Consider the following 14228-nt stretch of genomic DNA (forward strand, 5'->3'; position numbering starts at 1 on the left):
TCTGCCATTTATTATAATTACAAATAACCTACATTCAAAACCATATCCACAATCTCAGTTCAATCCAAAATGATATGGATATTTAGAATTAAATATGAAATTATTTCCCATAATGTATCTATCTACCCAGCATATATATCAGTGCATTAAAGGGATCTGTTTCCACCTCTCAGAAATCTTTGAAAACATTAACTTCAGAGACCTTTCTCCCTTATAGAATGTGTCAAGTATTCTAGGTTTTCTACTTCCTGATGTTAATACTGGGGTCCCCCAGAAGAAAATATGATACACTATTATGCTGGAAGGCATCTGATGAGTTAACATTGTTGTCTTACTGCACTGGAGACAATCTATGTCACTTCCCAGTTATCACTAAAAGTATTTAACTCTGTTGCAATCACCCATGCCTCTCTCTGTGTTCCTTCCTACACCATAACATGACATGGTGCCAGAGCTGGCTGGATGCCACCTCGAGGGAGGGGAAAACAAAAGGAAAGGAATGAAGGAAGAGAAAGTAAGTGAAACTCCTCTGAAGTGAGGAGAGTGTTTATTTTCTCCATTCTCAAACTCTCAGGCAGCCACTATATCAGGCTCTATTATCAGCAGTGAGCTATAAGAGAGAAAAAATATTACAGTGATTGAGAATGGCCAAGAGGGCAGGAGAACCCCAAGTTCAATAAAGAGTGTAAGGAAAAAGCAGGCAGGGTGAGAAATAATAAAAGGTTACTTTGCAGAAGAATTGGCCCACAGGCCAAAAGCAGAGCAGGTCCATCAAGAAAGCCTAGATCCCACAGAAACAGAAAAAGAGAGGACCACATCTGCAAAAACAGTGAGAAAAATCAAGCTGCCTAGCAGGGACACCAGCAACAGAAAGGAGAAAAAATAAGTAAAAGCAGAGTGTTCTTAAGGGAACAGAAGTTATTTTCCCAGGGCAATGGAGAAAATATTTCCCATACTCCAAGCACTGTCAACTCTCATGATTTTATCCTATGTTGCATTCTATTAGGTATTTTTCCTTAAGCCCCAGGGCCTGAATCATGCAAATGTCAGTTTTCACTGGGGAAAATAAAAAAGTCAGTTTCTGGCCTTTGTGGTTACAGAGAAAAGCTAGAAAACATGGCTGCTAGAGGCTCAAAAAGTAGGAGAAAAATAAAGAGACCCAAAATATTTGAAAAAAATAAAATAAAACCCCTCATGATTGTTTAGCCAATCTGATGGTCATTGGCATCCAACTCAACAGTCTTGTACTATAGTGTTTGACACTAGTATAATTCCTATAGAAAGCTTTAATTTCACTGATTATAATCAGCGTAGCCAAAATGCATAAACTGTGTTGAGCAGTTTCACGTTGCATCAGGACTTGTCAATTACACCAATAAATACCAAGTATATCTCTTTTATATACAATATGGGGGAAGAGGCATCGGACATATTGGACCTAGGTCAAGATAAAAAGAATGGTATATGAAACATTGAAAAATCTATGTGACACATATTATATTAGGAAATCTGAGTAACTACCACAGAGCAAGACAGGGAAACAGAAGGATGCAAACTGTAATAAAATGAGGTTCAACGAAAAGCTCACAAAGAAACAAAAGCAGAAAACTTGAGCAATTCTGAAAAAAGAACTGGGAGACAGGTGGGTATAGGATGCCCCCTCATTTCTTGAAAATGAACCTCACATAAGAAGCTGAAGGCCATAAAAGTCTGAGAAGGGTACACTATCCAGCACTGGGAAGACCTCCAAACTAGGGGTAGTTGTTGCACAAAAGAAAAGAACAAGAGAAAGAGGTGAGATTGACAATGAACATGGCAATACAGCTAGTGTCTGATTGTGAGCAAAATGAAGACAAAGTTTCAGCACCTTTGCCACCAGTCCAGTTAAAAAGCATCTTGCTGAAAATTATAATAGCTCAGCAGAGGATTCAGCAGCACAATTAAGAAATCTGCAAGCTGCAAAGATAAGAGGACTTGTAAATGAAAGCAAAATTAGCTCATTCCAGAATGCAAATTAGAGTTGTCCAGCACAGATTCATTCCCACTTTGGGTTTTAAAAGTCCAGCTCACTTAGAGTGTTTGAAGACAGTCATTGACAAATCTGGACCATACAGACCTTCCTCTGTACTATCTGATTACATGCGTCAAGACTCTTTGAATCAACCACTCAGAGGAATTGAGAGTTAGAGAACTTGGAAAACCAGGGGAAAAAATTCAAACAGAATAAAGTAGAAGATAGAGGAGAAAGGGGCCAAGATTAAGCTCAAAAGAGAAGATTAAGTGAAAGGACTGGTTTCTTCAAAATTTTAGAAGAGATATTAATCCGCAAGTGTCATGGCTTAAGCAAATCTCTAACTATTAGAGATCAGGATGAGACCTAATGTAGAGGGCAAATTATCTCACATCTACCTATTGCTTTGTGTGTATATAAAAAGATCTTCTACACTTTCCACAGTATGCATCCGATGAAGTGAGCTGTAGCTCACGAAAGCTTATGCTCAAATAAATTGGTTAGTCTCTAAGGTGCCACAAGTACTCCTTTTCTTTTTGTGAATACAGACTAACACGGCTGTTACTCTGAAACCTACCTATTGTGGGGTTCTTACACCTTTCTGTGAAGCATCTGGTGCTAGCAATGGTCAGACACAGAATACTGGACAAGATGAACCTCTGATGAACCTCAGCATGGCAATCCTTATGTTTTAATATTCCTATGTTCCTAAACCTCAGCTGTAACATCAGTCAATATCTGGCCCAAAGAGGAAGGGGAAAGGTCAAGCCTCAGATGTAAGGAAAGTAAAAGAAAGATGAGTCTAAAAGCAAAAAGAAAAAGGGAAAGACCAAACCTAAAGTTAAAGAAAAGAAAAGAAAAGAAAAGAAAAGGAGGGAAGCCTAAACTCAAGAAAGGAAAAGGAAAAGAAAAGAAAAAGGAAGCACACACAGTACATTAATATAGAGACAACTAATATAAAGCAGAATAATTTTGTTGGCAGTCAGGCAGTCTACCTTGTCCTCAGTTAAAAAAAAAGGGGGTATAATTAGACTACACTGAGTTTTATTATATTGATAAGTGTTTCTGAAGTTAAAAGAGGAGAGAGAGGTGCTGGACGGCACTTAAAGTGTTAATGTGGTTGAAAAATATTTTTTCTAAGTTATCTCTGAAGCACTAGTTTTTTATAACTTGCCAAGCTCTGCCTAGCTTATTCATACATCAGGGCAACCATCCATTACGTAGGCATATTGGGCGCATGGGGGTGGGGTGCGGGATGAGGCGGGGGCATGTAAGGATGCAATTTCAACCCTTATCTCTTGATTCTCCGATTTTTCTGGAATTAAGTCAGACATCAGAATGTAATTTTTATCATCTGCACATAAGGCAGTAAGTTTGTAAAATACAGTAACCAATTTTTTATTACCTTGTTATGTAAATGATATAATCTCTTTTCTGCTGTGAAAGTGAAATCGTATCCCTGAGCAGTAAAGGAAACTCAATAGTAAATCTTGCTTGTTAAGTTGACTAAACCCCTGTTCAGTTTGAATAATAATTTTGTTTTGTTGTGCAGAAAGGCAAAGTGCCAGAGACCAGGTCCTGCAGTTGTTTTACAAGCACTGCTTGCAATATGTTTATATTTGTATTTATGAAGTGCTTTTTCTTACACTTAGAGCACTTTAAAAAAAGCAGGGAACGATATGCCTACCATGAAATGAAGGCAGTATTTGCAGCAGCCACTTTTGTCAAACATGTTACTGTCAATTAATGCAGGGTGATATTAACTGCAACTGTGCTCTACAACAAGCCTTTTCTTCTTGAATTTCTTTCCTGTGTGTGAATTTGATTTAAACTCAGGTCTTCAAAAGTCAGTCAATAACAGATGGTTAATCAATTCCAACAGCATGTGCTGTGCAAGGGAAACAGTCAGCAATTGTTGAATTAACAATTAATATCTTTCCAGAAATACTTTCCTTGGTGCCTGCAGAGCACGGTATAACAAGGTTTTTTCAATTAAATATTAACAAATAGAATAGATATTCAGAGAAACAATATTAACATCTGATTAGGACCATTCTCCCCTTATTCCCCCTCCCCATATATAGGTAAAAAACCCATTTAATCCATGTGCTCATAGAAATTCAGATTAATTTATGTCTATAAAAAATCTCCTAAAGCATGAATATTATCATAACTAAGAAAAAGCAAACCATCAGATTAAACTTCATGGAATCTGCAGAAATTCTTAAGTAAAAAAGAGAGAGAAAGAGCATGCAAGGGTGTGTTGGTATGTTGAGGAGGAAGAGAGTAGGAAAAGTAGTAGAAAACTGATTTTCCCATGAAATCATTAAGAATAGCTTTTCTCTTTATAACCTTTTGTGAGTACTTTCAGTACTTCTCTTGTTTAGCTGAGTGAAAACTGGATTATAACTTAAACCCAAACACAAAACCCAATTGCATGACAAATTTTCAAACATGGGTGGCTAAGTAAGTTGCTCCTGCAAAACTTGCCTGTGTTTTAAGTGATTGCTCACCCCTAAGGTCCGGGGCGCTGCAGTCAGGGCACATCTCACACTTGCTAGTAGACCTTCTGGGGGGAGGAGAGAGATGGAGGGTCTGTCATAGGAAACTGAGTGGCAGTGGGTAGTCACTTAGACCTAAAATGGCCCAGAGTTTGGAACTTGAGCAGACCTATCAGATAGTACCTCTCTGATTGTTTTACTATATGGCTGCCTAGGTCTCTCTCATTGAGCCCCAGAAGCCCAGCCACCTGATGGGGGACCAAAGAATGGCTATAAAACCAAAAAGATGGCAGACAAGGGGAACTAAGAGGTGGCAGGGTTTACTATGCCTCCAAAGATTAGGTGAGGGGATGGACACAACTTGGGCAGTGGTTGAAGGGATCTTGTTTCTGTTTGTGGATGAATCACTGAGTGGCAATTCAACTTCCCATCTATTACATGTTTGTGGTATAATGGACAGGCCAGTCCTTGCAAGCAGGAGATGCAGGGCCCTATTTAATGCATGGAGATGAGGGAAGAGCATGGTCTTCCAGTTCTGGTGTGGTTGGAAGGCAGTGGTATTCTTTCCATAGGGTAGAACTTTTAAGAGCTTAAAGGCCAGTTTTGCACACCAGGGTGAAGTTTTTGCATTCAACAGGTGTGTGTACAAGCACTGCTGGCACAAATTAAGTACCTATGTTTGCAAATCCTAAACATTTAAATCAGTGGACTTCAAACCATGGTATGCAAGGCCACCAAAACAAAGAGTGTTGCCGGAGTGATGGCGGGAATGGGATATTGAGAATGGAAGTGGTTAATGAAAGAGTTGGTCTCTCTTATAAAGTATTCTGCAGAATTAAATAAGTGGAGAACCATTGTTTTTATAAGTGAACTTGAAGTGCGGTCTATTCTGTAAAATCACTGTGGAAAAATAGCATTTTCTTACTCAAGACCTTTGTGCCCTGCGTTTCTTCAGAATTCTCTGATTTTAGTGACAAATACATTTTGATTACTTTCACTCGCAGTGAGCTGGGTTGTACTCTGACATGTGTATCATTAACAGAACTCAGAGTAGCAGCCATGTTAGTCTGTATCCGCAAAAAGAACAGGAGTACTTGTGGCACCTTAGAGACTAACAAATTTATTTGAGCATAAGCTTTCGTGGGCTACAGCTCACTTCATCAGATGCATGCAGTGGAAAATAAATTTATTTATAAATAAATAAAATCGCCCTACTGTATTTTCCACTGCATGCATCCGATGAAGTGGGCTGTAGCCCACAAAAGCTTATGCTCAAATAAATTTGTTAGTCTTTAAGGTGCCACAAGTACTCCTGTTCTATTAACAGAACTGTTAGCTAAATTCTGATTGCAGACCCCCTTATTGCCAATGATACATGGGCCAGAAAGAACCTGGCTTGACTTGTATATTCCATGCTGAGTTTGCAGTTCTGGCAATTGGGGGAAGAAAATCTGCTCTTGTAAAGTGAACACATTCAATTTGGAAGTCACTACAAGGCAATAAATCAGTTATTTTTTTCAGGATAGAACAACACTTTAAACAACAATGGGTTTTTTCAATCTCAATTTCAATTAAACTAAAAGAGAAGACTTAATGAAGGGACACTAAACTCAATGGATACAGATGACACAGGTAATGTATTTTAAATGTAAGGCCATATTACTTTGTTTCATCAAAATATAATGATGTTTATACAAATGCTCTAATTGGGTGTTTTTGTTTTGCCTCTTGGTGTAATCTGGGGCCAAATTCTTTTTGAAACATGTGAACAGGATCATGGGCCCCCAAAATACTGACCACTGAGCACTTGCTGGCATGCTCTGCAAAAAACTATCAGGTCACATAGAGCTGAAAATGAGCAGAGCTAGCAGCTAAATTGTGTTAAAACGAGCTAAAAATTCAATTGTTTTCTTATATCGGTTTGTCATGTAAGGCAGTGCTGCAGTTACCACAGGAATGTTGTGTGATGCCACATGTGAGGAAAAGTGGTCCAGGTGATCACAAATGGAAGGTGAGGTGTCCACAAAATACACACTATTAGGATGTGGTCCACAATATGAACATGCTTGAGAGTCCCCAAACAGCAAGAGTATAGAACACACATCTCTTGTCATATGTTATTGTAAGTCTTTAGGATAAAAGCAACAGGCATTTTAGTGAGTTTTATAATGTACTATGGTTACAGCTGCTTAAGCAAAATGTCTGAAGGTGCTGATAAAGTCTTGAATTGGGTTCAGGTATGTGCGTGAGCTCCTCCACAATACGCACCTTTACAAGCTCCATGACGAGGTACAACTCAGTTGGCATGTCCATCTCCTCAATCAGAAGAACAATATTGGGATGTTTGACCCTTCTTAAAATAGATACCTCATTCTGGATCATGTGCTCCTGCCACAGAACAAAAATCTAAAATGAATACATATTGGTGAAAAAACCCTACCCTCTCTACCCCCCAAATGCATGATGGAGAGTTCAGAGGCTCTTGGGACTTTCAAATCTTCCAAAGAATCCATGAAAGTCACAAACATTGTTTTTTAGGCAATGTAGAAAACGTCTGGAAACAGCATCATTGTGGTGATTGAGTCAAGGTCAGAGATGAGACCACAGAAAATGAAATGTGGGAAAAGAAAAGTCACTGAAACTTCTTAGAAAATTTTCTAATACAAAACATATTTTTGAGCAGTTATAAATATGGTTCTATATTCCCAGAAAGCACTTGGTAAAGAACTATAAAAAACAGCAGCAATTCAGTTAGTATAGTATTTACTATATATGATTACTACTTCTATTTTACTCTTTTTATAGCATTTAGCAATCTGGCAGCTACTTGCTTTAATGACAGTAGTTAAAGCAAAAACACACACAGTTAGCCAAATACTGAACCAAGTAAATACATTTTGCATTGTATTCTGCAGTCTGCTAGACTTGTGCTCTGATGGCCTGCCAAGGGCAGAAAATTCCAAAGGCAAATGCCCTTAACTGTGAAAATTCTGCCATTGGCCAGGAAGAATTCGAACACCAACAACTTCCCAAACTGATCTTAGCTGTCAAAACAGTATGTCAATCTCACAGAAAAATGTTTTGTTGGAAACATTTATAGTCCTTATTTGAGCTCTCATACTTACTTTTCCTCTACATTTACTTTTCTTTATGATTTTCAGAGCATATTCTCTACCAGTTGACCTGAGAAAAGATGAAAGAAAAAATAAACATTTAATTGCAATGAAAGTTTCCCAATGGATATTATGTTTGCCATTCAAGCACAGTATCCATAACTGCTGAGATGAAAAAGGATATCATCTGAATATTTTTTTAAAGGATGTGGTAACTACACGGTAGCTGCCGAGTTTAAGGTCGCTGATTTTAACAGGACAAAATCTGGAACAACAATGGCTCTGGGGATACAAATGTTAACATTTCTTTGTATTGATAGCAATAGACCAAGAGAATTATTGCAACAAGAGCACATACCTGATAGGATTTTACGACTCAACTTCTTTGGGGCAGGAACTCTGCCTTTTTTGGGATGTTTGGATAGCACCTAGCACAGAACAATATCTACTACGGCTGATACTATGGACACTTATTTCAAATTAGTGATATGGAAAGATCAGGTTTATTCGACAAACTAAAGACACTAACATCCTTTTCTTATGCCATTTACAACTCTGATACAGATGGCTGAAAGGACAGAACATGGAACTCCATTCACATAGCTTCAATTACCCTTGAGTGAAATGGAGAATGAGTAATTCAGTGAGCAACTCTGATAAAAAGTATCTTTATTTTACAACAAGATCCAAAGTAATCCAGTTTACAATGGTGCTACTGCACAGCCTTTGGGCAATTACTTTAGAATACCAGTGGTCTAAAAAAAAAGGAAAAATCAGCACCAGAAATTCACATGGCAATTGTTCTATTCTTCATCAAATGAAATATAGTTAAATTGAAATGCCATATGCATGTGCTATCTAACACCAAAAAAGGGTCCACAGCCTGGAAAGTGGGAGACATTAATGAGTCATGCATTGAAAATATTGTTTTACGGAAATTAGACACTTTAATCACCATACTGAAGTGTGCAGATATATATCTGTAACAGCATAATACTAGAACATTAAATTTAAAATTCATAAAGTCCAAGTCCAGAAGGAACTATTGTGATCATTGTCTGACCTCCTACATAGCACAGGCCATAGAACTTCTCCAAAATAATTCCTAGAGCATATGTTTTTAGAAAAACATCATATCTTGATTTTAAAATGGTCAGTGATGGAGAACCCATCACAGTCCTTGGTAAATTGTTCCAATGATTAATTACTCTCACTATTAAAAATGTACGCATTATTTCCAGTCTGAATTTGTCTAGTTTCAAATTCCAGATATTGGATCATGTTGTCTCTCTCTGCTAGACTGGGCCCCATTATTAAATCTTTGTTCGCCCTGTAGATACTTATATATAATCAAGTCACTCCTTAATCCTCTCATTGTTAAGACAAATAGATGGAGCTCCTTGAGTTTTTCACTATAAGAAATATTTGTAATCCTTAATCATTCTTGTGGCTCTTCTCTGAACCCCCTTCCAACCCATCCTGAATTGTGGGCACCAGACCAGGACACAGTGTTCCAGCAATGGTCACACCAGTGCCAAACACAGGTAAAAGAGCCTCTATATTCCTACTCAAGATTCCCGCTTACGCATCCCAGGATCGGATTAGCTTTTTTGGCCATAGCATTGCACTGGGAGTTCATGTTCAGCACATTATACCCCAATTTCCCAAATTTTGTAATGGGAACGTTTATAAAGAAGGAAAATGTGACAAATACTTCATCACATTCAGATTCGAAAGCCGGCAGGGCCCAAAGAAAGATATAAATTAGGATACAAATTAAGAGTTTCCAAAGAAGCTATTCTGAATGATCATCTCTTCAAAACTACAGCATTGCTGTTAAAGCCTTAATTTAAACTAGCAATAAAGCACCCTGACATCTATGTTTTCCCCACTAGAGGGCTTCAAACTACAGCTCTGACCATTCTTCACCCTGAGGTGGCCTTCATGTGGATGCATTTATTCTGAGTAGACACACCCAAACCTGAGAAGGGACAGATAGTTACAGTATCAATGTCGATCTTTTAGGTGGAAGGGACAGCATCAGAAACTCAGGTGCAAGGGGCCAAAACTCAGCAAAATATGTTCTTCTTGAAAGCTAGTGAACCAGACTCTTTAGTTGTCCCAGGAAAGCTTCCTTTCTGTCACAAAAAAGGATATTAATGGATTTTGTTTTCTGTGTAAGACTATATGTGCTCCAAAACACTGGAAATATTAACTAGCATGGAAATTAAGATATTTCCAAAATCTGATATATTAGAAATGAATTTGTCTGAAAACATACTGCTGGACAAATTGCATACATGATACAGCAAATATGTAACAAGCAGATGACAACTCTGGCGACTCTTTGATTTGGGGCATCATATATTTTTAAAAGAAAATAAAAGGCTAGGATCATGTAAATTAATATCCTTTTTATTCTTTCCTCTAAAAAGATGTGTAACCACAGACTGTTGGCAACATTGATTTGCTCTGTCTTACAGACCTATTAAGTAAACATTCAGAACAGACATTCAGAACAGACCAGAAAGAGACAATCAGATAGGCAAGCGACGATATACGTATCACTTATAATGAACAATAAAAAGGTACAGTGCAAAGCAGAAAATTCAGATTACTGCAGTATAAAAGTTTACAATTATGTACTAATCATAGGCTATATTGTTAGACCTGTTAATTAAATTTTCCTAAACCAAATAACGGGCTGCAGTCCTTCCACACACTAAGCTTTCACAAAATCCAGTGGGCATTTGGGTGTGCAAGGAATGCAGGATCACGGTCATGATTTTTTATGGATACACCCCCTCCCCAACCTTTGCACCCACACCATGTATGTGAGGGAGATAGGCATGTGATAAATTAGAGACGTAATAAATACTGCATGTAAAATCTTACTCAAGGCCCAGGAAGGGGAAGATTGAGTCTTAGTACAGTGACAAGTTTTTTTAATAGATCAAAGAGTCATAACCGAGATCCAAGGCTGTTCTAGACACAGGAGTTTTATGCCAGTGGGAAGAGGAAATTTCTTCAGCTCCCTAACATTGCCCAGCATTCACTCCCAGCCCTACAGGGCCTGAGATAACTTTAAAGTTATGCTTTTGTATGCCGAGAAATGCTATTTTAGGTTTTTATGGAGGTGTTTTACATTTATTAGTTTAATGTTTCTGTTTCCCTGAACTCACACTCATGGTAACCAAGCCAGCTTTACAGGTGGAGGGATACAAGGAATAGTTCTAATACATTTGTGGTTTAACTCTCAAAAACATTCCTCAGATAGTTTCTCTTTAACACAAACAATATCTGCAGGAAGGTGTGCACTTTTTTGGGATGATCTGCATAACCAGACCACAAAATCCCTAGTCACTTATAGGGTATTCCATACAGACAGTGCCACATATTACTAAAGATAACTGGGAAATGGTAGCACTATTTCTGTGTGTAGTGAGACCAACAGTTAGTTCTATCATTTCCTTGTAACACATTTCTTCTCAACTTCAGAAACACCTGAAAAGCCCCAAATTGCATGAGTACACATTTTTAACTGAAGACAGGGAAGACTCTCAGAATCTCCCAGTATTATTCTGCTGCATAATCTACTAGCTTCTTTAATCTACTATTTCTTTCATTTTAGACTTGCCCTTTTCTTTTCTCGCACTCTAAGCTGAGCCTTTTCCCCCTCCCCTTTTCTTTCACCTTATCCTGTTTTCTTCTATATGGCTTTATATGTGCCCTCTTTAATTTTGCTTTTCTCCTTTTTCTTGGGTTTCTACATTTTCTAGCTCAGTGTTCCTATGAGAAGCCACTTTCAACTCTGGAGTTTGATCTGAAAGATCTTTTGCATCAAACATCATAACCTCTCTCAAAGGCAGCTCTAAAGGTGTCAAAATAGTCTTGGCCACGTACCATGTGAACCCTGAGTCTGTAGAGAGAAAGGTTCCAGACTTCCACAATAGCTGTTAGTTTGGTATATGGAGACAATTCAATCTGAATCCAAGACTGGGACAAATTTCTTTCCAGGGAGACTCTAGTTTGCATCCAGCCTATTCTTGATCTAGTTTTTTTGGTTTGCTTCCAAGTTTGTACTTGCCGAAATGTTAAATTTGCTTCTGAAACCACCGTGGAGTCTTCCGTAAACTGCTCCTCATTAGGATGTAGTGGCAGTGGATGTGGAATCTCATTCTCCGAACGCCCATGATCAGATATTGGCAGCTCTGTTGTTCATTGTGGACATCTCTTTCTCTGGCTCTTTTTTCCGCCATTCTCTGCACTGCCATCATCAGAAATCAGAAGCTTCATAATAATTTCTGTTGTGGACATCTCCTCCTCCCTGTGTTTCTTTTACACCACACTCTCTTGGTTCTCAGCAATGCCTCTCTCTCTCCTCTCTCACCTCTTAGTGGGGCTGTGGCAGCACGGCCTACTTCAGGGTTTAGGGGTGAGGAACTCACACCCACCCCTCTTGTTGCACATGAGTTTCAGTCAGTCTCTCATCCTTTATTCCTTTCCCTTTGTCCTCTGGAGTTGGGTCCAGCCACCTCTGACACCACATTGTAATACAAAACAAGCAGGAAGAGCACAGAGGCACATGTTTCATTAAGAATAACCTGGAAGTGATGCTGACAGTCAGCATGACTTCAAGGCATAGTGAGATCTAAAGTTAGTTTTCAGTGCCTTACAGTGCCCCACACACAAATTTCACATTCTAATTTTTCCTGTATTTGCACAGAATGCTCTCCAGAAAAAAGATGATGAACACATATGCTAGAGCTTTGAATCCTTCTCAGGTCTGTTCTAACCAGTCAAAAAGGAAAGCTGGAAGAGTAAACTGCAAGAAAATAGTTTCAAATACCTTATTTTAGAACACTGAGAACCCTGGTAGAATTGTGCTGAGCACGGGGATGGGCGGGGAGGGGATATATAAAAAAAACCCAAAGCATGAAAGTTATAGATTGTCCCTTGGAACTGCCCCTTTTTTCACAGCACAGGTTATTAGACTAGTTTTTCCATTTTTTCCATCTGGCACTGAGATATTACCTTATTCCACAGGTCCCACAGTCTGCAAATAAAGATATGATCTAGGAAAAGCATTATATTAATGATTGCTTTTACAGTAATAAGCAAATAATCCTTCTCACCTTTCTATACACTCCTTTACAATAGCAAAATTTCCATCTCCTATAGTCCTTCCAACTTTATATCTTTCTGCTATTGATGCTGGAACCTGGAAGCCTTCCTCCAACACTTCTGAAAAAATCATTAGTGCATTTTTATTGGTAGAGAAGGAAATGCAGATGTTGCACATAACATGCACTTTAGGTCCAATGGAAACCATTCAGAATCAATATCTCATTTAGTATATAGCAAAACCATGCTGATGACATTGAATATACTCAATAGGTTTCACACAGATCAAATGATGAAAAATAAAACCTATGGGCTGTAGACTCAGACATTCAAGGTTTACACAACTTACAGTACCTATTGCAACATATTCACACTGTAAAACTGAAATTGTATTTTTTAAATATGAAAGGGCCTTTGTGGTCTCCACAAACGTAGTTGAGCCCTTTGATAAGAGTTAGAGCTGCTTGACATAGTATGATTAAATATACGTACCAAAAATCTAACACTCAAGCACTTATTTTATTACATCCTGTAAAATGAGACATCCATAAAATTCCCCATGTGTTAAGTGCTATTTTCCCCTCAATATTAAATATTTAGTTTTTAAACAAATGTTCTCAATTATATCACCTTCACATGCAACCTGGGCACCAGATGTTTAGATAAAATTGTGTTACACACGGTGTCTACACACAGAAAAGGTTTGTAGTTCCTGTTACTTTAGTGCCTATTAATGCACCTTTATTCTTGAAATACATTTGAAACAGCAGTTTACCAATGCCTACTAATGCTTCCAAAAGCGGGGACTATGGACTTTAATCTAAACCAACCACCTTTGGACCATATAAATATACCAGGTATATACTAATACCTAAAAAGCCTTTTAAAACAGTGACTCTTAAATTTACACGCTTTAAGGCAGTAAATATTAATTAGATTTCACACAACAGAATACAAAGTGTGAGACTATTTGGCAAAAAACCCACATGTTTTCCACTGTGGTGTTAAGATTGAAATGCTGTGACTTTTGTGTTTTTCACCTTAAATCACAAATGGTACAGGGATACGTGTGTCTCTCTGTTGGAACGATAGCCCCAGAGTATAGGCTATCCTGAGTCGCCACATCTTAATCACTAGCATGCTGCGAGGATATTCATCTCGCTGGAGCTGTCATTTTTCTATGAAAGCCCAATGTGATTATGCATGCTTCCTAAAAAAGTAGTTACACGTGAATGGAACACTCCAGTGCACGGTGCTGTTCAGCTATTCAGATTAATTTATTTCAGGCACACTATGTTCGTTTTGGTAAAGATCCTGGTCATACGCTACGCTTTTTATCAAAGAAAGGCTAGGACAGGGTATTTGAGATACTGTCTGTGCAAAGTAATTTTATAGATTGAAGGGGTATCAAACAGGAGTTATTATTTTACATACAACTGTCCTCTAATTGTTGCTTTTATTTTCTAATTAAATGTCAAA

The 14228-nt window shown here is 38.1% G+C and overlaps 1 protein-coding gene across 3 annotated transcripts in view; it reads right to left on the reverse strand.

Annotated features, from left to right (window-relative positions):
* DCLK1 (doublecortin like kinase 1) overlaps positions 1-14228 on the reverse strand; it is a 332848-nt gene that overhangs the window by 39898 nt on the left and 278722 nt on the right. For all 3 annotated transcript variants that reach the window (XM_073341871.2, XM_073341891.2, XM_073341880.2), the window contains 3 exons: positions 12761-12869; positions 7638-7695; positions 6781-6900 (listed from right to left, as the gene is read on the reverse strand). In XM_073341871.2, the coding sequence (XP_073197972.1) occupies positions 6781-6900; positions 7638-7695; positions 12761-12869 (287 nt within the window). The remainder of the gene's footprint in view (positions 1-6780; positions 6901-7637; positions 7696-12760; positions 12870-14228) is intronic.

The sequence above is a fragment of the Lepidochelys kempii genome, chromosome 1, assembly GCF_965140285.1.
Source record: "Lepidochelys kempii isolate rLepKem1 chromosome 1, rLepKem1.hap1, whole genome shotgun sequence".
Taxonomy (NCBI): Eukaryota; Metazoa; Chordata; order Testudines; family Cheloniidae; genus Lepidochelys; species Lepidochelys kempii.